This window comes from Herpailurus yagouaroundi, unplaced genomic scaffold (genome assembly GCF_014898765.1).
Source record: "Herpailurus yagouaroundi ecotype Mexico unplaced genomic scaffold, PumYag 139, whole genome shotgun sequence".
NCBI lineage: Eukaryota > Metazoa > Chordata > Mammalia > Carnivora > Felidae > Herpailurus > Herpailurus yagouaroundi.
In genome coordinates, this window is record NW_024412394.1 from 36540794 (window position 1) to 36565657 (window position 24864).

At 37.2% G+C, this 24864-nt stretch overlaps 1 protein-coding gene across 2 annotated transcripts in view; it reads right to left on the reverse strand.

The window, feature by feature from the left end:
- The window catches only part of FILIP1 (filamin A interacting protein 1), a 190009-nt gene that overhangs the window by 91999 nt on the left and 73146 nt on the right, over positions 1-24864 (reverse strand). For both annotated transcript variants that reach the window (XM_040473975.1, XM_040473976.1), the window contains exon 2: positions 17061-17342. In XM_040473975.1, the coding sequence (XP_040329909.1) occupies positions 17061-17336 (276 nt within the window). In that variant the 5' untranslated portion in view covers positions 17337-17342. The remainder of the gene's footprint in view (positions 1-17060; positions 17343-24864) is intronic.

Here is a 24864-nt window from a genome sequence, read left to right on the forward strand (position 1 = left end):
TTGGCAATCAAAAAGAATAAAATCTTGCCATTTGCAACTACATGGATGGAACTGGAGGGTATTATGCTAAGTGAAATTAGTCAGACAAAGACACAAATCATATGACTTCACTCATATGAGGACTTTAAGAGACAAAACAGGTGAACATAATGGAAGGGAAACAAAAATGATATAAAAACAGGGAGGGAGACAAAACATAAGAGACCCATAAATGTGGAGAACAAACTGAGGGTTACTAGAGGGGTTGTGGGAGGGGGGATGGGCTAAATGGGTAAGGGGCACTAAGGAATCTACTCCTGAAATCATTGTTGCACTATATGATAACTAATTTGGATATAAATTTAAAGAAATAATAAATTAAAAAATAAAATAAAATAAATTTATTCATTTAAAATAAAAAAAGTAAGCTGTTTCAAAAATGAAGTATGATAAAGATGTTTTACTGATACTGAAAAAAAAATAAACAAAGATGAATTCTAGATGGGTAAAATAATGCGAAAATGGGAAGGAAAAAAAAAAAGGACCAGAAGAAAATTTGAAAGAAAGTTTTCATAATCTAAAAGTGGGAAGGGCTTTCTAAATTTGATCCAAATCAGAAGCCATAAAAGATTGATGTCTGACTAATAATAGTAACAAGAAATTCTGCATAGCAAGAAATGCCAAAAGCAAAGTCAAAATAAAAATAATGGGGTGGGAAAAATACTTCATTTACAGCTCATATCACAGATAAAAAACTAATTCCCTTACTATATCAAAAGCTCTTATTAATCAATAAAAGACCAACAGTACAACAGCCAAAACAGGCAAAGGCTAGAAACAGACTAGTCACAGAAAAGGATATACAAATACCTCTAAAAAACATTTGAAAAGATACTCAACCTCAATCAGAAGAGAAATGTAACTTAAAACTACAAGGAGATACCCATTTCACCTTTTGGACTGGCAAAGGAAGTAAAACACCCAATCAGCAGCATGTTAATACACTGTGTTGGCAAAAGTGTGAGAAAACAGACCTAGGCAATTAAACAAAATCTACCACAGACGTATATATCTTTTGACTCAGCAGTTCCGACTGTTGGGGACTATGACCAAGAGAAATACTCTTACATGTGTGATAAGATGTGTGTGTAGCATATTCATGCAGCATTGATTGCCATAGCAAAAGACTGGGTATAGTTTAAATGCCCACCAACAGGGGACTGCACTAAGCCACATACCCAACTACCTACTGTACCCTCCACAGTCATTAAAAAGAATGTAAAATCTCCATATGTTCTAATAGGAAAAGATTTCCAAGTCATATTTGATATCTGTCAAGGGTCAGTTACAGAACAGTGTACATAGTATCTTCCATTTGTACATAAAAAAAGAAAATATATATACTTGTGTACATTATACCTTTTTCTAGCTCTTCAACCACATTTGTAAATTATTCATTCAAATGTTTAAATAAAATATTCTAAGGGGTGCCTGGGTGGCTCAGTCGGTTGGGCGTCCGACTTCAGCCAGGTCACGATCTCGCGGTCCGTGAGTTCGAGCCCTGCGTCAGGCTCTGGGCTGATGGCTCAGAGCCTGGAGCCTGTTTCCGATTCTGTGTCTCCCTCTCTCTCTGTCCCTCCCCCATTCATGCTCTGTCTCTCTCTGTCTCAAAAATAAATAAACGTTAAAAAAAATTTTTTTAATAAAATATTCTAAGTTAACTAGACTTATTGTGATGATCACTTATAATACCTATGAATATAAAATCATTATGTTCTACACCTGAAATTACCTATGTTATATGACAATTATACCTCAACAAAAAAAGGACAGATAATAAAATTGTTTTAAATCACACAAAAATTATTTTTAACATCAATTTTTTAAATATATAAAGTTACCCCTAGAATTATTTATGTTTGGCCTGATTTTTGGATTTACTAAATCAGAGCATGACTCCATCCATACACTTATAAATTACAACATGATTCCTGAACATGTAATTACAATAAGACTCCACCACTTTGGAAGAGATACAAGAATGACACTCTATCAAAATACAAAAATCTCTGAACACCTGGACAGAACAGAAGTCCTCTCCCATAAAGCCCTTGAAAAAACATGTGAGCAAGTTATAACAAGTAATGGAATAGCTTTTAAGCATTAGCCTAATAGTAGGTATTTGTATGGAGAATTGCTTTCCTTGCCTAATGACCCTCACTTGATGTGGAAATGGCATTAAAAATAAAGTAGTACAAAAATCAATGAATAGAATCAATGTATGGCTTTCATCAGTTTGAAACATGTGAAATATTAGTGCCTTTTCCTTCAGATCATCTGCATAATACACAATGAAAGAGGAGACTCTCAACACTATTTAACACAGGAAACGTTCAAAAGCTACAGACATGTCAGTATGGTGGGACCACAGATGGGAGGCATGCAGTGAAAGATGAGGCTGGAGTGGTGAATAGGTGCCAGTCCATGAAAGCCTCTCAGAGCAATAGGGAGCCTCTCAATATTTTAAGCAGAGGAAAGACTTGATTGATTTGTATTTTAAAAAGCAGACTCTGGCTGTGATACGGAGAATGATGGGTGACAAGACCACAGGAAGGGAAAATCAGTTAGGAGGCTACGGCAACAAACCATGTGAAAGGTAGTGAGCGTGTCTGAAGTGAAGCAAGGACAGTGGAGATCATGTCTCTCCAGTTATTTGAGGTCAGGGACCCTATGCTTATTCTTTCCCCTCGCATTCCCTCCACTACCTAGTCAGCATTCCATAACTACTTTCAATTATTCCTTGGTCAGTTGAATCAACTATCATATGGTGGTAGATAATCAATAAGAATGACCAGATTGTTGATCCACTCTTCACTGCACATAGATAAAAGTGTGGTATGTGTGATCATTGTGTGTGACAGTGAACCTCAGAGGGAAATGGGATCTTATCCACCTGCATGTTGCCTCACAGGTGAAGAAGGTAAATATCCTTACCCAATATCCCTTCCCACTTGAGCAATTATAGCTCCAAAGAGAAAGAAAGGAAGTGCAAAGGTTAGAGTTTCCTGTGTGCAACTCTTCAGTGACCCTGGAAGTGTCTCCCTGTCAGGATGTGTAAGTTTGTTTTTTTTTCCAGGAAATGTCTTTGCCCAGGTATTTTGCAGTCAGCATACCTGGCACTTCAAGGTGACATGTTACGCCACATGCACCTATAAACAAGTCAGATATTGCAAAGAAAACAAACACTCAAGGCTCAAGCTGTGTACTCAACTGTGCACTCAAATGACTGTCTTTAGTAAACGCCGCACCAGGAATTAACATTCCATTAAAAAAAACAAGATACGTGCATTTTGGTGGTTTCAGAACATAGTTCACTTTACACATTGCTTTGAGGTTAAGAAAAAAAATTGTTAATTAAAAAATTATATATACAGCCAAATGTGCACACTAATATATAGCATTTATCACATATAGTATATATTTTTATCACATACGAAATTTTTTTCACTAGTCCAAATTGACAGGTACTACAATATGCCATCTCAGGAAAGATCCATTTAAGGTTCAGAAACAGTAACACCACTGTTCAAGGGACACTCATTTTCATTGGTACAAGTTGGTTTTGAGCCCATCAGACCATTTTTTGCATTTGCTTAGGAACATACAAACCCCTGGTTTATTGCTGGTTTTCCTCACAAATTAGCTATTCCCCACAGAGCCATGGACCTGCAAATGTGCTTTTATTATTATAACTTTTAAAAGGCAGGAGTAGAGCAGAGTCGGCTAAAATTTGCGCACATTGTTTTTTGTTTCCTTTCAGACCCTTGATCAGGAAATGCTTAATGTGGGAGTAAGTATTGTTAGAGATTAATGGCTACTATTCAAAGGTCAATAAAAGTTCTTTCCTGCCAATACAAATGTATACATTGTCGAAGCACAAGACCATATCCACAGATAGAATTATGTGTTAGCTGAAAAGACCAAGTGACAATGCTCTTTTTGAATCAGTTTATATACTTTCTTTCAGTTATGCACTAATATCACAGGGAAATGATTTCAAAATTTTTCATCAGCACCCTGCTTTCTCTTTTAAATACAGACAGTTTGGATAAAAGTATTTTTCTGTTGACAACCATGTGATGTGAGTCTCTGAGCCCATCATGTGTTTCGAGGCTAGTCTGTGACTAGTTGACATGATGCTTATGAAGCCAAATTTCAAATCTCACGTGGGCCGATTACCTTTGCAAAGAAAAATACTCCACACTTTGTCTGCACTCTTAACCTTACCTGGCAAACCTAAGGATGCCTCAGGTCACAAGAGATTCAGAACAAGCCCTTCATCACCACTGTATATGGAAAGGTCTCCTAAAGACCACTGGGGCTGAAACAAAGGAAGATCATGGGGAAGTGCCAAAAAAAGGGCCATTCTTTATCTACAAAGTCTTTGCCCGGTGACTTTGAGGAGTGTCCCTGGAACTGCTCAAAAGAGAGAAGGAAATAAAAAAGAGGTAAAAGCTATCTCTGGAATTTAAAAACAACGTCAAGTTGTTAGCAGTTATAAGCAGTGCTTATACAGAAACATCTCAGTAACTTGGATACCATCAATTTAAACTCACCATGGTCTAGATATGCAGTTCTATATTTTAGTCTTTTTCGTTTTTGTTGTTAATGTTTATTTTTTAGAGAGAGAGCATGAGCAGGGGAGGGGCAGAAAGAGAGGGAGACAGAGGATCTGAAGCAGGCTCTGTGCAGACAGCAGCAAGCCCAATATGGGGCCCAAACTCACGAACCATGAGATCATGACCTGAGCTAAAGTCAGACGCTCAACTGACAGAGCCACCCAGGTGCCCCTGTACTTTACTCTTAAAAACATTAATTTTTAAAAATTTATTTATTATTCGGGAAAGAGAGAGAAAGAGAGAGAGACAGCATGCATGGGGGAGGGGCAGTGTGAGAGAGACAGAGAGAACCCCAAATAGCCTCCATGATATCAGTGCAGAGCCTGATGTGGGGCTTGTTCCCACAAACCGTGAGATCATGACCTAGGCTGAAATCAAGAGTCGGTTGCTCAACCAACTAAGCCACCCAGGCACCTCTACTCTTAGAAACACTTAATAACTAGGGGCACCTGAGTGGCTCTGTTGGTTAAGCATCTGACTTCAGCTGAGGTCACAGTCTCATGGTTCATGAGTTTGAGTCCCACCTTTTGGGAGTTCAAGTTCTGTGTTGGGTTCTGCACTGACAGCTCAGAGCCTGGAGCCTCCTTCAGATTCTGTGTCTCCCTCTCTCTCTGCCCCTCCCCTGCTCATGTTCTGTTTCTCTCTCTCTCTCTTAAAAATAAATAAAATGTTTTTTTAATAAAACATTTTTTAAAAACATTTAACAACTATAAAAATGTTTTATGTGGTTTAACAGTGTAAATCAGAAAAATACACCTAACTTAAAGTGAAGATTTTTCTTTGCTTTTCAATGTTTTCAATCACCCATTAAGCAATGGCATTTGCGTTAGTCACAACTGGATTCATTACAAGTGATTCTATGGTTCAGTTTGTTATAATCCTACTGAGAAGCATGAAAAGAAAGCAAGATGCAGGCAAAGAGATGAGGCAGTCTACTAAAAGGAACCCAACCATCAATTTGTGATTTAGAGACCAAAAAGTTATCCCAAGTTGTATATTTCAAAATTTATTGTTTTGTATGGAAAAAGTTTGTTGGCAAATAATAGACACTTCTTCTTATCTGTAGATTAGGTTTCTCTTTCCAGCAAGTTTGCTCTTCCATTTGAATTACAAAAACAATAGTAGTATATTATTTTTCTGGCATACAATAGGCACAGGCTTTGGAGTCAGCAAGGTATAGTACATCTTACTAGGGCATTCTTGAGGGAGTTCACTTAAACCATCTAAGCTTCTATTCACTCATCTAACTTTTTAGGGCTATTGTGATCATTAAATAAAATAATGAAGATGCTGGTATATAGTAGGTAGCACAGGAAGGACACATGGGCAATATAGACGTAATTATTTTTCCTTTGCGATTTCATTGTCATTTATTTGTTTTTTTAACTTTGAATTATTGGAGAGTTTTAAACATAAACCCAAGTGAACAAACAAGTATAATGAACCACCTACATACCTCCTCACATACTTTTTGTGGGGAGGAGAGGCTGGAAATTTTAGAGGAAATTTTAAAGGAAACTCCAGACATCTATCTTATCATTTCACTCAACAATAAAGAGATTATGATGACAGTGTTTTCAGGGTAGGGCACAATCTGGTCCCTGGTTGAGAGAGAGTTCTGCCACTAATACTGGCTTAACACCTCCAATGAGAAAATACATGAAGTCATGCAGGGGGTAAAATACCATGGCAGGTAGAAAATAAAGTCAAAATTTTCACTGTCACCTGATGTTTCCTTGAAACAGCTTCACTCTTGGTCACTATCCTGAAGGTCAATCTACATTTTTAACGTGCAGTACCTTTAGAAACAATTAAAGTGGCAATCCACTTTTTTGTTTTATTAAAAAAAAAAAAACATTTTATTAACCAACTGGAACTACAAAATAATTTCCAAAAAAGCACTTATCAAGTGTTTCAGAGATAAAGTCTGTCCTCTAGGAATTTGTAACGTAAATAGTTCTTAAAAAGAAAAACATAGACAAGTTTTTTGAGGAGTTTTGCTTCAAGTAGTCAAACGAGATAGAAAATGATGATAAATTTACCTCTGTAAGAATATAGGTACCTGAATAGGGCAGAGGGAGAGAAGGGGAGTAGGTATGGAGTCAGAAGATTTTTAAAAAGAGGTCCTATATATGCCATGTCCAGATCCCTGGGGGACGGAGACCTTGCTGACAATAATTCCCTGTCTAAAGAGCCCCAGGAGCTTTGATCAGTCTCAATTTTTTTATGTGGAAGGTTTCCAGGCCTCCTACAAGCTGGTGATAAAGACCATAGAAGAGCTAGTAGGGAGAGGAGAGAAAGAGACTGGGGATGAGAGGAGGAAAGGTAAAGCATATGCATCTTAGTCTGGGAAGGGGGTAGGGTCAAGTCAACAGAATTGGCTTTGATAAAAACTTTGGGGATGGAAAGATGTTGAGAAGACCTAATTTCCTAAGTAAAATCGAAGATCAAAATGTCTGTGGGGGGATAAAGGGAACAAGGATAGGACGGGAATTATGAAAGAAGTGTGTATCTAACATTGATAAACCTGTTTAAGTGTCTCCTTCCAAAAATAAAACACAACTAAACAAAAGCCTTCCCCACCCCTTACTATTCCCTCAAATCCAGCCCTGCCATCATTCTGTATCCACAAACGTCTCAAGAGCAGAGTTGCCCAAGCACTTCTGGACATCAGCAATCTGATATCAACACTCACCATTCCTTTGAAACTGTACCTTTCAAATGCCAACTCAATAAATGGCCTGTTCTCAGTTTTCATCCTCCAGCTTTTCAGCAGCCCTGAGAACTATAAATGTCTTCTTATTGAGATTCTCTATTCCATTGCATCCATGGTACATTGTGGTTCTCATCTGTCTTCCTTTCCCTTTCCCTTTGTCCTCTACTCCTCTTTGGCCAGTTCTTTTCTCTTTCCCCACCTTTACCACCAGGTGTTCTCTGTGTTTGGACTTGACTTTTTTCTTTTATTCTCTATTCCTAGTCTCCTCAGATGAGTGCCATGTCTGTTCCTCTATATCCGTGCTATTGATACGGTAGCTACATGTGGCTATCTAAATTTAAATTATTATTAAATATAATTTAAAATTCAGTTCGTCAGCCAAAGTGGCCATATTTCAAGTGCTTACAAGCCACACGTGGCTAGTGTCTACTATACAGTAAAACACAGATACAGAACATTTCCTTCTGCATAGAAAATTCCTTTAGACCCACAGCTCTAGATCTTACCTCTCGTCCTGAGTTAAGATCTTCATCCCTGGCAGTATTCTACCTGACAACTTTCCTAGAAGTCCTAGAATCACAAATTCATTATGCCTCAAATCCTACTCCATTTAACATATATTTCTCATAATGGTTATCTGTATAAACTCTAATTTTACTTTTAAAAGGCTCCATGTAATAAGACCACATGCCCAAATAATTAGGAAATATTTACATAAATAAATTGAATATTTAGGTCATTTTCATTGAGAAAAATATAAACTAGAGCCATTTAGGGGGGGAATTTCCATATTTTACATAGTACCTCTATAGTATTTTCCCATATTTAGAGTTTCATAAAATAGTAAATAGATTTATTTATGGGACACTTTCTCTATTATATATTAATATATTTTTATACATTTCTCAGTAAAACCAAGGTTTTCCCCCATAGTGCCAATGAGTACGCTATTCTCACCATAGAGAAATCGACTTTGTGATTCTATTAGAAGAACTAAAAATATTCTGCCTCAACAATGAAAATCAGACGCCAGTGGTCTCTGCCAAAATACTGACAATACTACTGGACACATGAGATTCTGAGGCATCATATTCAACAAAGAATGAGATCTGGTCTTGATTTTAATCAGAAAGCAACCTGTCTTCTTTGCTGCCTCCTAAACTTAGCAAAGACATACCATTCTCAGCATGCTGACCATTTTGGTGGTGTGAGGTTTCACTGGGCAGCCTCGCTCAGGGTGACCTCAGCCTAAGATTCTAAAGATGGAGTGTATTAAGTGCAGGTGAGTCATCAATTTAAAAAGCCATGCAGAGTAACTAAAAGCCTCATTCTTTAGAGGCACAGAGATTCCACAGAAGGCCTTACCATGTGACAAATGGAGCTCACTTAGGAAAAGAAAAGCCATCTCCAAAGAAAAAAGTGATAAATGGTACCCCCGTAGGATAAACCTATTGTGCTTGGTGGCACTAGGTAATTCCATCTGAACTGGTTATCACCATCCCCAATGGAGTTATGACATCTCTTGTTAAAGATGACAGAAAAGCAGAATCATAGTATTGTAGTAGGATTTAAATTGTAAATATTTGGGACCATTCCTCTTAATTCAATAGCATTATTTATACTGTGATACTTATACTTTCTCTATATAGTTCTAAGTCTTTTTTAGACATTAAAAAAATTAATCTTATGGCTGCCTCATAGGTATTAAGGTATAGGTATTAAGACATTCCAAGATTAATTAGCACTTACCAATAAACTAACCAATGATATGCCTAGCCCTTTTCTAGGTATAATGAGGCATACAAAAGAAGCAGAGACACAACACTTTCTCTCAAGTTATTTCAGACAATAGAGATAAGTAAATACATAAAACACTCAGGGAATGTGTATATATGGGATGCTATGATTTACGCTTATACCAGAATAACGTGAGATTTCAGGACAGGAAAAAGACAAAGGAGATAAGCCTGTGGTGGTCCCTAAAAGAAATATGGTGGGGGGTTGGAGGAGGAATGAATAGGCAGACCACAGAGGATTTTTAGGGCAGTGAAAATAATCTATATAATACTACAATAGTGGGTACGTGTCAGCACACATTTGTCCAAACCCATAGAACACACAACACCAAGAGTGAACCCTAATGTAAACTATGGATTTTGGGTGAGAATGATATGTCAATGTAGGTTCATCAGTTGTAACAAATGTACCACTCTGGTAAGGGATGTTGATAATGGTGAGACTGTACACGCATGGGGGTAGAGGGTATATGGGAAATCTCTGTACCTTCCTCTCAATTTTGCTGTGATCCTAAAACTGCTCTTAAAAAATAAAGTCTTTATTAAAAAAAAAAAAAAGAGAGAAAAGACATATTGACTAGTACATGAGGGAGGTATGGATGGAACAAGGACAAATACATATACTGAATCTTCCTAAAGAGCCCCAATATTTGTCTTGTAAGTACTCTCAAGGTAGGAGAAATATAAAGAAACATAAGGGGAAAAAAAAAAAACACTGGGATGGGGATAATGTTTGAGATTCTCTGTGCATGTGTATATGTCAGGTTGGGGAAGAATGTAGAGACTGCCTGATTGGATAGGAATGGTCATGTTAGGGAATATCAAAAATGAATGGCAATAGCTAAGGGGGAGTCACTTAATAAATAGCTTCTGTAGGCCAGTCTGAGCAATGTAGACATAAATCTGAAAGAGTCTAGAGACCTCTTGTAAATTCCTAAGCAACAGAATGACATGATCAGAGAAACACTTGAGAAAATGTAGGTTGGCAGCAGCTATATGCTGACACTCAGCCCCCAACTCTCTGTATTTATTGTGATACAGACATGTTCTTCATCCCAAATCCTACCGTCAGCCTTGGAGATTTCAACATTCATGGGGGAGATTTAGCTAATGTCCTAACTCTACTATTCCTTGTCTCATGAATTCTGATTGCCTACACTTCCACTCCCAGGCCCATATGTTAGGTAACACTGCACAACACAGAAAACTTAAGTGCAAATGGCCCAACTTCATGTCTTTCCAGCCCTCTCATGCTTGGCCTCCCAAGCTCGTTCCTCCCCTTATCTCTTCCTTGCTGGGCACCGTCTCACCAACACATATTACTTTCTTCTACCTTTTTCTTTCCACTATACCTACTCAGATGACTGCAACCCTAGATCCAGTGCTATAAAATATATCTCTCCTTTTACACTCCAGCTTCTAAACAAACCAGTGGGGGAGCCTGGGTGGTTCAGTTGGTTAAGCATCTGATTTCGGCTTAGGTCATGATCTCATGGTTCATGGGTTTGAGCCCCATGTCGGGCTTTGCACTGGTGGTGTGGAGCCTGCTTTGGATTCTCTGTCTCCCTCTCTCCTTGCCCCTCCCCTGCTCATTCTCTCTCTCTCTCTCTCTCTCTCTCTCTCTCTCTCTCTGTCTCTCCCTCTCTCAAAAATAAACATTAAAAAAAATGCCACTGCAAACACATGGATTCTGCTGCCTAAATCCTAAACTTCACCTATCAATGCTCCTATCTGTCCACAATCACCTTCCTCTAACATTCCCCTTAGCAGTGATTCGGCATTTCTGTAATTATCCTTAAGACTGCCACTTGGCCCAGCTCTCCCCATTTTCAGCAGAACATAACTTTGTCTTTTCTTTGCTGAGAAAGTTGAGGCTTTCAGGAGAGCTCCCTCAACTGCTCACCCCTCCACTACAAATATTATCTTCATCCCCATTCATTCTTTCTCCTCCCTCTGTCACAGAAGATAAAGGTAGTCCCTCTTTTTCAAAGGCAAACCCAAGATCAACACCCAAACCATACCTTTTATTCCCTCCCTCCTGCTTCCTCCAAGACTCTGCTTCATCAAAAATCCTTGTTCTTTCCTATATCATTGACCTCGCTCCTTTCTGGTCTTAATATCCTTTAACCCGTTAACACATACTCTCTTTCATCATTAGAAACCCTCCACTGATCTGAGTTTCCCACTAGCTACTATCCTGTCTTTCTTCTACTTTCTTATCCAAAGTTATCCACTCATGAACATCTATATTCACTGAGTATAGTAATCACAACAACTCCAGAAAGGAGGAAGTATATGTCTTATACAGACAGTAAACTGAGACCCAAAGTCAACACTAATAAGATCAACTACCAAAACTTTGGGATTCTACAATACTCCCCCATAAGACTTGGCATTCATACTGTTCTAGCCTCCCCTACTTTTTAATAACCTTATGTTTCACTTAAAGCTGAAAGTAGAGAAAAGCAACATAGTGATTTCAAAGCAGGAGGTCAACAATATACACTAAAGGTCTTACTCTGTGTCAGATAAATAATTTACAGGTATGCCAAAAAAAGGGGGGGGGATTTCACTTTTTTGACTATGTCCAAAAAAAACCCCACAAAATTCTGATGAACTGTTACCAAAAATAAAAACAAAAGATTTTCTAAATTCTTAGGTTTTCAACAGAACATGTTATTCTATTTGTTTAACTTCCCTTCATTTCTCAAACCACTGAAAATAGATTTAAACTCACTAAAACTGCTCTGGCAAATGCTCCCTATAATCTCCAGATCCACAAACCCAAAGAACACCCTTCAGTCATATACAACTGAATTTTCTGCTGATTTGACTGACATAATCTCTCTCTTCTTTAACCTTGACTCCCTTGACTTCCGCATCACTCCACTTTCCTGGGATCCTCACTCCTTCTGACTGGGTTTTTTAATGTTTATTTATTTTTGAGAGAGAGAGAAAGACAGAGATAGAGAGAGGTCATATGGGGGAAAGGCAGGGGATGGGGGTTGGACAGAGGATCCAAAGCAGGCTCCAAGTTGATAGTAGCAAGCCAGATGTAGGGTTGAACTCATGAACCACAAGATCATTACCTGAGCTGAAGTTGGATGCTCAACTGACTGAGCCACCCAGGTGCCCCATCCTTCTATTGTTTTTATTCAGATGTCTTATTTATAGTATACAAATTCAGGTGTAATTTTACCTCCACCAAACACTTCTCCACTGAAGGAAGACAATTTACTGATGAACATAACCCATACTTTCCTGCCCATTCTGTGTTTGAATTTGTTCATGTTGGTCCCTACTCATCTCTACCTGTCCAAGCCTACCAATTCTTCATGGTCCAATTCTTTAGCAAAGCTTTCATTCATCTCCTGAGATTTTTCTTTAGCTCCTTTGTACTCCTATAATTTTCATTGTAATTATCCTACAGAATGTTCATTCCTACATATTCTCATTTATACTACCAGGTCAGGAGCTCTTTCTTCATGATGGCTATAGTACCCAGTGCCTAAAACCATGCTTGGCACATAGTAGGAGCTCATCATATTTTAGCTTCACATATTATTATTCATCATCTTTGCATTACTCAGATCTCTAGAACAGTGATATTTCTTAAATATTGTAAAATCAATTTAGAATTAATGAAATGATGCCCTAAGAATAAATGAACTCTCTTAGTAATAAAGAAGAACAGGTACAGGGCTCATCTCCAGTAGGTGGTAGAAAGGTAAAGAAAAACTAATCAACAATATTAAAGAAAATGATTAGGAACTCCAAAAGGAGAGAATAGAGAAAACTTCTAGTAATTCACAGGCATATTCTCTATTTTGTAAGTATATTTGAAATATAACACCTTCTTCTGCCAGTCACATGGGACAAAGGTAGATTTTTTAAAGTGCAGATGATTCTGTCTCTTGACTCAGCCTGGCAAACACCAAAGCCAAATGGAATGGTGGTGCATTATCTAGTTGTGTTATCTAGATTTCCCCGAGCCTCCTTTTGCATAGGTAAAAGAGAACTAACTATAAGAACAAAGGGAAAAATGATGAAAACTTTTCAGAGGTTGTTTTTCTAAAATGTATTCAAGTGGATACATCAAGGAAATTTACTATATAAAATAGCTAAATGTTTCTTGCATCAAGAAAAGATTTAATTAGTATCCTATTTTTGAATCATTTTACAAGAATAACCTTCTGCCAAAGTTTTCTGTGTTATGGCTTTTTGATGTGAGTAGCATTTCCTTTGAACTTTTGTCGTTTTTAGTACAGCCAATTCAACTGGCTTCTTTAAAGTGCTGTTTTTGGACAAATACAAGAGGAAATTAATCATAGTGCCCAAGTGATAGCCTGGGTATACTATTTCATTATTTTCAGTTTAGTCTGGAAAATATGTAACCAGTTTTTCACCCAGAGAGTAAAAATGTTCCAATTTATTAGAAAGTACTTGTTATTGGAAGTAGTCAGTGAGAGAAGAGTAATAATGGAAACCATTCCCAGCTACTTCTATGCAGGCAATATTGGCCAGTTATTGTGCTGAAATGACAGGCTTGCATCTGCTAAGGTGGGGCTTGAAAAGCCTGGAAGATGTACCTCTCCAAAACATGGGTCATGGCATCACCAGTTCTAGATAAGACTCCTTAAAATGCCAAAATCCCTGAAAAGGGCAACTCCATTTCTAATACACATCAAGAGTGCACTGCAAGAGTTCACTGGATACCTGGACTGGCAAAGAAAACAGCAAATTTGCAAATTTTTCAAAGAGCCAATGCTAACAATAAAGGTCATCCTGTTTTAATGTTGGCTAAACAAATTCCCATAGATCACACAACAGATTCCAAAGACAGCAGACCACTGGTACCAGAAAACACACCTAATTGTTTATAATGTCCAAAACCCTGGATATCAAGATGGAGAGAATACAAGAGATGAATACAAGAGTGAATTGCCATCTCCTCCTTGTCCCCAAGTCACTTCCAAGGTACTTCTCCTAAAGGCAGACTTGATCTTGGTCTATCTCCCTAATGTTACAAGCCCTTTTTTTCTGTGTGTCACTCTACTTCTTTTGACAAATAGTTCCAGTCTCTCCAAGGCTAAGCTGCTGCACAGCCCTCCTAGTGAATGTGAAGCCTCCCAAAGTTGTGTAGGGCCCAGACCATGGCCATGTGGCACCCTTGCCCTTTGCCATTTTTCTCAAGATCCAGATCACACCAAACTTCAAGGCTCAGATCATACTCTACCACCTGGATGTGAAAGAAACCATCCTCAATTTCTCTTACATAAAAAATGGTTTGGGCCCTGGAGTTCACACTGGAAGACTACTTGAAAAAAATTCTCAAGATGAAGAATAAATATAAAGGTCTTGTATCTTACCCTTGAACATCCCCAAGTGTAAATAATATAATGATAAAATAAAGATTGAACTGAGAGACAAGGAATTTGGAAATAAGCAAATGTTAACTAAATTGCTGTGCAACTTTGAGAAAGTCACATAATTTGTCAGAGTATCAGTTTCACATTTTTAATATAAATGAGGTAAATAGACTCCTCAAAGGTGCCTATTGGCCCCAATATCTTATATAATCTTGGAACAGTAATTCCAGCCATTCCATAAAGGGAGAGTAACGGGTGGCCTTTTGAAGGTCTGGAAGACAACTCGCTAAATGTTCAAGCTGAATGGCATAGAGGCCTGAGCTGAAGGTAACTTACCTCTCAAGGCATATCCCTGCCTCTATTCACAGCACCAGAACTTTACATAGATTTTTTTCTTATCTCTAGTCTGGCAAACCTGGCACACAGCTGCCACATTTGCACCAGCCCGCTCATATTTGCTAATGCCAACTGCCTTCCACTCTTAGCTACAGCACACACGCCCTCTCACATGACAATGCTAATAAAGGGCAGGTTTCTACTACAAGAACATAGATCTACAGCTCTAAATACAGGAACACTCTCATTTTAAACAAACCTAATATTTCAAAATCTGCATTTACAAGTACATACACTTACATATATATGTGTGTGCATAGAAATATATAGGGGGATAGATTATTTGCTTTGCAAATGAATTCACCATGAAATTTCTCAAAATACCAGGTCCTTCATTTCTCTTTTCTTTCACTGCCTCCTCCACATATATCTTACACTTTTTACTTATTTCTTGCTGTTCAGGAATAGATCTATTATGTAAGGTAAAGTATCCAGTATTTATAAAGTTAAATGGAAAGCAAAATGTATTTCTTTGGCACCTTCTGGCTAATTTCCTTAATGTTTTGGGTATGTGGGCTTATATTTTGCATGCTTAGGCTCTGAAACCATATCTGGCAACACCATGAGTATAAAAGCCACAGGAATCTTAAATACCTTCCAGAGTTCACTATAACAGCCTTCTATAGAAATTAGAATCTGGAAGAGCCACAGGTTTCAAACAAGTCACCATGCTTGGCAAGAAGGGAGCTGATGACATTGCATTGTGAAAATTTCCAAGACAACTATTGTACCTTTCACTCAGGTCAATATCTGTCGATCGAGGGCAGCTTAAAAAGTTAGACTAATATATTCTGCCTCCTTACACAATAAATGTTAATAGACAAAACAATCATCTTTCTGGGAGTGGTGAAGCTATTTCTAATAATGGTGGTATTCTGGAAAATCTCATCTTTCCCGGTGAAATGTAAATGTGATTTTTCTCAGCCCATAAATGATAAGTTCAATTGTGTTTGTGTCTTTGTTTAAAATTTGAGTTTTGTATGTTTTCTATTTCTCTTTTCCCCAGGGGTTTCCTTATCTGTGTGCACACACAGATGAGAACAGGAACAGATAGGTTAGCCCACCCTAGTTTAGTAAGTTGCAAATAATATCCCTGATGCAAATAGCACCAAACAAAGGTTTCATCTCATGCAATTGTTAGCATTCCCCTCAAGGCTCATACAGGCTAAGCGTCTAAAAAAAAACGAAAAGGAAAACAGCAACTTCACTCTTAAGTCATTTTCTCCTCCAAAAAAAAAAAAAAGTTTTCCCCCCATTTTGAGAAACACAACTGTCCAGAGCTCAGAAACTCAAAAGAATCCCAACTCTCTCTTGGATCCCTAAAAGCATACATTTAAGGGGGACCTGGTTTATAGCAGCTACAGAAGCGTGGTGAGGATGGCAGTGGAAAGAGCACTGGACCAGAATCAGGAGGACTAAGATGAGATCTGGACAAACCATTAACCCTTCTGGGCCTCAACTTCCTCCTCATAAAATATAGATAATAATACCCACATTTTTGTTGAAATCAAATGAGATAATAGACTTTAAAGCGCTTTGTGAAACTATTACATGTTCACAATACCACGCTCTGCTCATTTGTGTGCATCTCAACTCCTGTGACGGTGTAGCAAATTAAACCTGAAAGTTACGAAAAAATAAAAAAGAGTAAGGCTGGTTTAAACAAAGCTTTTTCTTTCACTCTCTTTCTCCTTCTCCCTTTGCCTGTATCTCTTTATCTCCCTTTTAATCTGCCTTTTAGAAAAAAGCAAAAGTAATCATTGATCTAAACTCCGCCCTCTAATAATCATGACTTTTCTATAGTTTTCAACCACAGTCAACGGCTAAATTAGATAACCTCACTGGTTACTAAGGACAGGATCCTGTGTTCATCATATTATGAAGAAATTGTCTGCTGCTAGAGAAGCTGGAAGTTGGAATCGACATCTATTCATTGATTCATTCATTCGTTCATTCCACAAATATTTATTTGGTAAAAACTTGTGGCAGGGATTTTGAAATTAATAAGAAAAACATAGCCCCTTTCCCTATGAAGTTCACAGTCCAGTGAGGGAGATGGATTCATAGTCTCTCACTTTTATAGCTTAGGAACTAGAGACTCATAGTTGAGAAAATTTGACTCTACCTGCAACTCTCCTTCCATTATGCTGAGTAGCTGTATAAGGTCTTCTTTGGATAACTCCAAGGATTTCTTATTCTTTCGCTCGCTTTCTCCAGATGGTTTTAGGTGTCGTTTGACAGTTCCTGAGGCCATGACATCATCCTCCTTTCTGTTTGATTTATTCTTCTTTTTTGCATCTTCTGAGAAACTTTTATCATCAGCATTGCTGATAATAGAGGACTTGGGGCAGGAGAGATGCCCATTGGATGAACTTTCACCACCCTGGTTTCGGGATCTCATTCCCACCTACAGCACATGAAAAAAGAGAAGATGTTTTTACTACCAGTGAAATTATTTTTGTCTAACTACTTAGAAAATTTTAGCAGCTTCATAACATCACTAATAAGTAAAAACCAAAAGATCAGTCCCAGTTAGCTTCCTTATAGCTTTAATGAATGTCATTAAAATCATCAGGAAAAGGCTTTGATAGTCTTCAGGAAAAAGTGAAAATGTGATTCTAACCTGACAAACATCTCAAGCCAAGCAGTTAAGGTCAACATCAAGGGTGCTAAGTCATATTGATAGTATATATCTTTGATATGATGGATAAAAATGGTAATTTACCATTGTGGTCTTCCTCCCCAGAAACATTACCCAAGTCAATGAGAAAAACATCAGGCAGACCCCAATTGAAAGACATTCTACAAAACTGCTGAGCAGTAATCTTTAAAACGATCGAGGTCATCAAAAACACAGCAAGTCTGGGGTACCTGGCTGTCTCAGTTGGTAGAGCATGCAACTCTTGATAGGGTCGTGAGTCGAGCCCCACATAGGGTATGGAGCCTACTTTAAAAAAATACACACACACAGAGAAAATCTGAAAAACTGTCACAGCCAACAGAAACCTAAGGACACATGACAGCTAAATGCAATATGGCACCCTAGGTGGGACTCTGGAACAGAAAAAAGACATTATCAAGAAAAACTGAGGAAAATGAATAAAGCATGGGTTTTAGTCAATAATAACGTATCAAAAAATAATAATGTATCAATATTGGTTCATAAATTGTAATAAATATACCATACTAGTGAGATGTTAACTACAGAGAAAACTGGTTGTGGGATATATTGGAACCCTCAGTATTATGTTTGCAATAGTTCTCTGAATCAAAAGGTGTTATAAAATAAAACATGAATTTTTAAAAAAGTGATTCTATGGCTAAAATTAGTGGCACAGGCAACAACAGATGTTATTATACCATATGTTAACTAACTTGGATTTATATATTAAAAATATATAAGTAAATAGATAGATAGATAGATAGATAGATAGATAGATAGATAGTGGTTTGGGGGGAAAATAAAATAAAATAAAAAGTGATTCTAAATTAAGTCTATCAGAAAATTCAAACATCAAACCCTGCCAGGAACCAGCTGGATGTCACAATGTACAGAAAAATCCACATGGGGTGGAGGGAACTTAAAATGGAGAGAGGAAAAGGGAAATTCAAAGGGAAGAGGGTGGTGTTGTTTTTAGTGATATGGAATTTTGTTTTTCCATAACCTCTTTTTCAAAATCAGGGGTTTGTTTTGTTTTGTTCTTTTTTGTGCCATTTATAGTAATAAGAATAAGAGCACAAAGAATTGGAGAAAACAGATCAATTTCAAAATAAAAAAATAAAATTTTTTAGGTAAAATAAAGAAAAAAGATAAAGCAGCAGGTAACTACTCCCGTGGGTAGCACATTCGGGTGTTTCCATTATGAATGCTTTCCAGATTCTCTGTCAGTCTCTGAGCAAAAGAACTTGACCGACAGGTATGTTACAAACAAACAAAATGAACTCAAAGCCTAGGACTCAAAGTGCAGGAAAGAGAGCTCTAATATCCAGGGGGCTGTACTACAAAATTTGCCTAAACCCTCAAATATAGTAGCTTAGCACATGCACTTATTTAAAACTCATAGTATAAATAGTCCTTCCCTTAAACAGCTAAGCAGCAGGATTTTCATTACTCATTCCAGATAAAATAGAGACCTGTTTTCTGAAAGTTAATTTCCTTTATGAACCCAACCATACTTAAGAAACCAAGGAAAGCTTTTCAAAACACTAGTTTATAATAGAAAAATAAATATAGTGTGATGTTTCCTTTCAGATAGTGCATATTCAATTCTCCCAACAAATCTTGAAATCTACATTCATGCTCCTTTTTTGAACTGAACTCTTATAACCAAATGGACCCTGGTGTGTGTGTGTGTGTGTGTGTGTGTGTGTGTGTGTGTGTGTGTACTTTCTAAAGCACCCTGAATTTGAACAATATAAACTGAAGAAATGGTTCTTAACACTGGCACGCTACTTTCTGATTCACTCAGTGATTGGTTCTTGAAATTTTAGAGCATCTTTTGTGTTTCCTGGTGAAGAAAGAATAGATGTCTCTTTGTAATGGAAGCCAGAGCACTTCGGCGCAGACCTACTAGCTTCACCACAGTTTGTGGGCAGAGAGGACTGACTTAATCTCCCAGCCAAAAAAAAAAAAGAGAGAGAGAGATAATGAATAGAAAGTTTTGAAGGGGAACAAAATACGCTTCTTTGGCATATCAATTATTTAAGAAATGTTAGACACAGGTGAAGCTCTGAAAACTGAGAAGTTACCCTTTTGTAAGAAACATTAAATTGATAAGGGAAATCTCCATTTGTAAGGGTGTCTCCCTGTCTGTACCAAGAAGAGAAGAATGACTAAATTCCTAGAAAATCTTCTCAGTAGAGAAAGTAAGGACTTAAATCTGCACACTTTACCCTTATTCACGGTGCTTTTCCTGGTAACCTCCCAGGAGGTAACCTCCACCCCCAAATCTTCTTTTGTTTTTAGCTGATGACATATTAAGGTGATGGCTTGAGACTTTCTCTCCCATGTATAGAAAAGGTACACATGTTACTAAACTTCTGTTTGTTTTTTTTCCTATTAATTTGTCTTTTTGTTATAGGAGTATATCAGCCAAGAACCTAAAAGCGTAGAGGGAAAATTGCCCAACAATTGCAAATTTAAGTTTTTACCTGCTATACAACATAACTAAGACACATGGGCTTCCCAAACTAAATTGTGACTCCATACAACTCTATACCACATGTGAATTTTTCTCTATAAAATCTTAAGGCTCTTTGGGATGGTGCATCCGATATTGATTTGACAATGTCAATTTAGATGATGCATTAATAAAAAATTCCAGACAATAGCTCCCAAAGCACAGGAAGTAAGGTGGTGATGTTTTAAATTTTATCATACATGGCCTTAACCATACACAGCATTTATATTTGACTGTAGCATGTGTTGGTGTCTTATTTCCCTGGACTTTTTTATATCTTTTGTAGGATGTACAGCATTTGGGTATTCCCAAATTAGGACAAATGCCTAATTATCTATGTTATATGCATTTACTCAACCATATTTACAAATATACAGAAAGTGACCTTTACTTATTAAAACTATCTTTATATTTAGTATTTTCTAAAAAATTTCAGTCTGACACATTTTGAAATAAACTATATTGTAGTATTAATAGATTTTACAGAATTAATGGAATTATATTCATTAATTTTGATTATAGAAATAATCAGTTACAGAACTTACTACTTTTACACAAAAACCACATATTTTAGAATTATCTAATTATTTTATATCACTAATCAGCTCAAAATCTTGAGTTACCTATTCTCTTCCATATTATTTCACTTTGATTAAAAATAAAAATCTCACGTGCTAGACCACGATGTTAATTCTGTATTAGCAAATATTTTTCCTCTGTGATACTGAAATTTCACTTTAATTGCTTTCCTTTGATATGTGCACATGGATTTTAGCCCTTTCTTAGTGATCCAAATAGGGTCTACTGTTTTTATCTCCACAACAAAGTCAGTAGTCAGCACCTATCCTATCTCAAGAATGTAAAAGCACTCAGAGATAAAAAACTAGAAATGTTTTAGGAAGGAAGTAGACACCATATACAAAAGAGAAAAACATAATCTATCAATAGCATAACCAAGTCTGCCATCAATAATGTTCACTTTGTTTATTTTGCTTATTTATTTTTAATTTTTTTTACACATTTATTTATTTTTGAGAGACATAGTGAGACAGAGAACGAGCAGGGGAGGGACAGAGAGAGAAGGATACACAGAATTCAAAGCAGGCTCCAGGCTCTGAGCTGTCAGCACAGAGCCCGATGCGGAGCTTGAACCCACGAACCGTGAGATCATGACCTCAGCCGAAGTCGGACACTTAACCGACTGAGCCACCCAGGCACCCCACTTATTTATTTTTAAAGTTTACTTATTTTTTTTTAGTAATCTCTACACCTAATGTGGGGCTTGAACTCATGACCCCAAGATCAAGAGTTTCATCCTCTTCCAATTGAGCCAGCCAGGCACCCCAATAATGTCCACTTTATTTTTTTTTTTCAACGTTTATTTATTTTTGGGACAGAGAGAGACAGAGCATGAACGGGGGAGGGGCAGAGAGAGAGGGAGACACAGAATCGGAAACAGGCTCCAGGCTCTGAGCCATCAGCCCAGAGCCCGACGCGGGGCTCGAACTCACGGACCGCGAGATTGTGACCTGGCTGAAGTCGGACGCTTAACCGACTGCGCCACCCAGGCACCCCTATAATGTCCACTTTAAACTAGTTTATTTTGTAGGTAGAAAATGTCAAGACAATAATGACTTCCATGTATCACATTTAGTGACAGTCATGCTCTTCCTTATTCTAACAGCTCTCACATATGTTTAAGTGCTACACAGTGTGCTAAGCATTTTACATATGGCATTTCATTTAGATTAACATTCACATAAACCCTGGGGAGGTAGGTGTTATTATTCTCAGTTTTATAGATATGCCACTGAGGTTGAAAGAGATTAAATATCTTTTTTCTGGATCACTCAACTACTCTTAGTGAATAGAAGAGCTGGGATTTGAACCCAGGTCTTATTCTATATACCTACTCACTATATGGCTTTCCTCCAAGTTCTTAAACACACGCAAATTTGTAGGCGTCAGGGAATGCCCTGTAAATCAGATGATCCAGAAAAATTTTCAAATGCTTACTAAGGTAATGCTTTTCACTTCACATTATAGAGTTGGAGAAATCCATTCATCTTCCACAGACACTCAATGCAAAACTCACACCAGCAATTGAAATTAGTTTGCTAAGTGAAAACACTTTTGCTAAAATCATAAACTGCTGCAGAACTTGTGAAATGATGAATCATTTTTAAACCTTCCCAAGAAGCAACCTGGCTAAATATTAAGGATACAGGTTATGAAAACAGGATGTGAAGTCTGAACAGGGATCATTTGTGTTAAAAGCCCCGGAGCCGAACAATAGTAAACATTTAATCAGAATTGGCCAAATCCTGCCCATTGTGTTTACAGAAATATCAGGTAGGTAACAGAAAAGGCATCTGGCACGCTGTAGGCTCTCAATAGTTGGTTGAATGGCTGCCAGTTTGGGACATATAGACAACAAAATTTCTGAAAGAAGCCAAAAATACTTTTGCTTTACCCCAGTACACATCCTTTGAAGAAAGTTCTCCTTAAGTAAAAGGTATAAACTGAAACTTCACATCAGATTTGTAACCATCCCGCCCTTTTTTATGAATCAATGTTATCTGGGGCACAAATTCCTCTTTTAATAAGTAAATTATCTTAGCACAGTTCAAGAAATACACTTACTTTTCCTTTCATAGTAATTAGTCAGCAATACTTTGCGTGGAATTTGCTGACTAGGGTGTGAAAAGAAATATCAAATATCATTTCAAACCTTCCTCTTTTATCTATGGCCATCCCTCTTCTTCGTCCCCTGCCCCCCATTATATTGGGCAATCACCAGAGCATACTGTCAGATGAATAATATCTTAGGAATCAGAAAATGTTTATAAAGACTTTAAGCCATTTATGCTGAAGTAACAAGTATTTCTAGAGCATTTGAACAAGGAAAAAACAAACAAAAAAGTCTACAGCAATGAAATACCCATTCTAGTGCCTACCTTCATTAGCTTCTGCAAGTCTTGACCCTGAATTTTCCTCTTCCCTTTTCTCACTCTTGCTCTTGCCTCCTTCCAGATTTGTCTTTTCATGTTACGATTCAACCTTGGCTGCAATACTCCCCATCCCTACCACCAAGAAAATTTTTTTCTGTATAAATTAGGTTTTGGCATATTTCCTATGCTTCTCATGTATCCAGCCTCTGTCTGTTTCTGTTTTTATTTTATCTATATACTTTTCCAAGAACTTACCTAGTGCATAGGGTGAGATGTCACAATAATTTTATTCATACAATTTCTATTTTTAAATTATTTTATAGAATTATAAGGAAAAATTATAGTACATAGTAAAAAGGAAAGCACACAATTACAGAAAAGCCTACTTTTTACAGTGTGGCCTGGCAAAAGGCCTGCTGTAAGTGGGGCCTCCAGAACATTAGCATGGAACTGTCCTGGTTCTTTCTGTTGGACATAAATGACAATATCCCAAACGGCCAAAACTAAAGGCAAAAGAAAACATCTGTTCTAGTTTTACGTGAATTTTAAAATGTAAAAGACCCATCAAATCAACTAGTTTATTCTCTACCAATGCCAGAGTACTCCCTCTGCATATCTTATTTACTTGGTTAAGTCTAATTATAACTAGCTCAACTCATGAAATGTTCAAACATTTCTCATGAGATGATCATTCATTCTAGTGACACAAACTGTTCACAAGTGTTCCTAGGTTTACTCTTAAATTTCCTTTATGATTTTCTTTCATTTTCTTCATCCTATTTAGAAACAAGCCATGTTAAATGATTTTTCACTGCCCATTATCTATACTCATAAAATCTTCAAAATTACCAAGGTTTTTTGTTTAAGTAAGGTATTTTCATTCTACTAAGACAGATATATCCAGACCAACTAAAAATTCTTGTACATAATGCCACAAAATGTTAGAATTCAAGAAAGGGGATTCTCTTGGAGTCATTGCAGTGATGTTGTTATCAAAAGTTCAAGGAAAATTTTATAACTGTAGCAAAATATTATTCTACCCTAGCCTAAAACCATGGTGAAATATTTTATAGATTTCTGTTTAATATCCTTCAAGGAAGATAAAAGCAAACCTGAAAAAAGTTTCCAGAAAAAAAATAATAAAATAATAGATCAGGGAACTGCCATGAAATAAATATTTCATAATTGGATACTTGAGTCTAAATGAATGTACAATGTGAGGGTTTTAAAACTTTGAATGCAAAATAGGATGACCTGCCTTGCCAACTGTCAGTTCACCTCTTTATACTTACTTCTATTATCCTAACAAGTTTGGGGTTTGCTGTTGTTGTTCTTTTCACTTCCTTCACAGAAATAAGGGTACTGTCAAGGCGCTTGGGTGACTCAGTCGGTTAAGCCTCCAACTTCGGTTCAGGTCATGACCTCATGGCTTGTGGGTTCGAGCCCCACATCAGGCTCTGTGCTGACAGCTAAGAGCCTGGAGCCTGCTTTGGCTCCCCCCTCTCTGTGTCTCCCCTGTCTCTCTGCCCCTCCCATGTTCATGTGTCTATCTCTCTCTCTCTGTCTCTCTCTCTCTGTCTCTGCCTCTCTCTCTCTCTCTCAGAAATAAACATTAAAAAAAGAAAAAAGAAAAGAAAAAAAGAAATAAGGGTACTGTCAATTGTATAAAAGAGAAAAGCATTTAACTATCTAGAAATATACTATTTTATAAAGAAACAATGACATAATGACATCACATTTTTCTGGCATTTTCAACATTAATGACTCATCCTTGAACCTCAAATACATTTTAAGTATT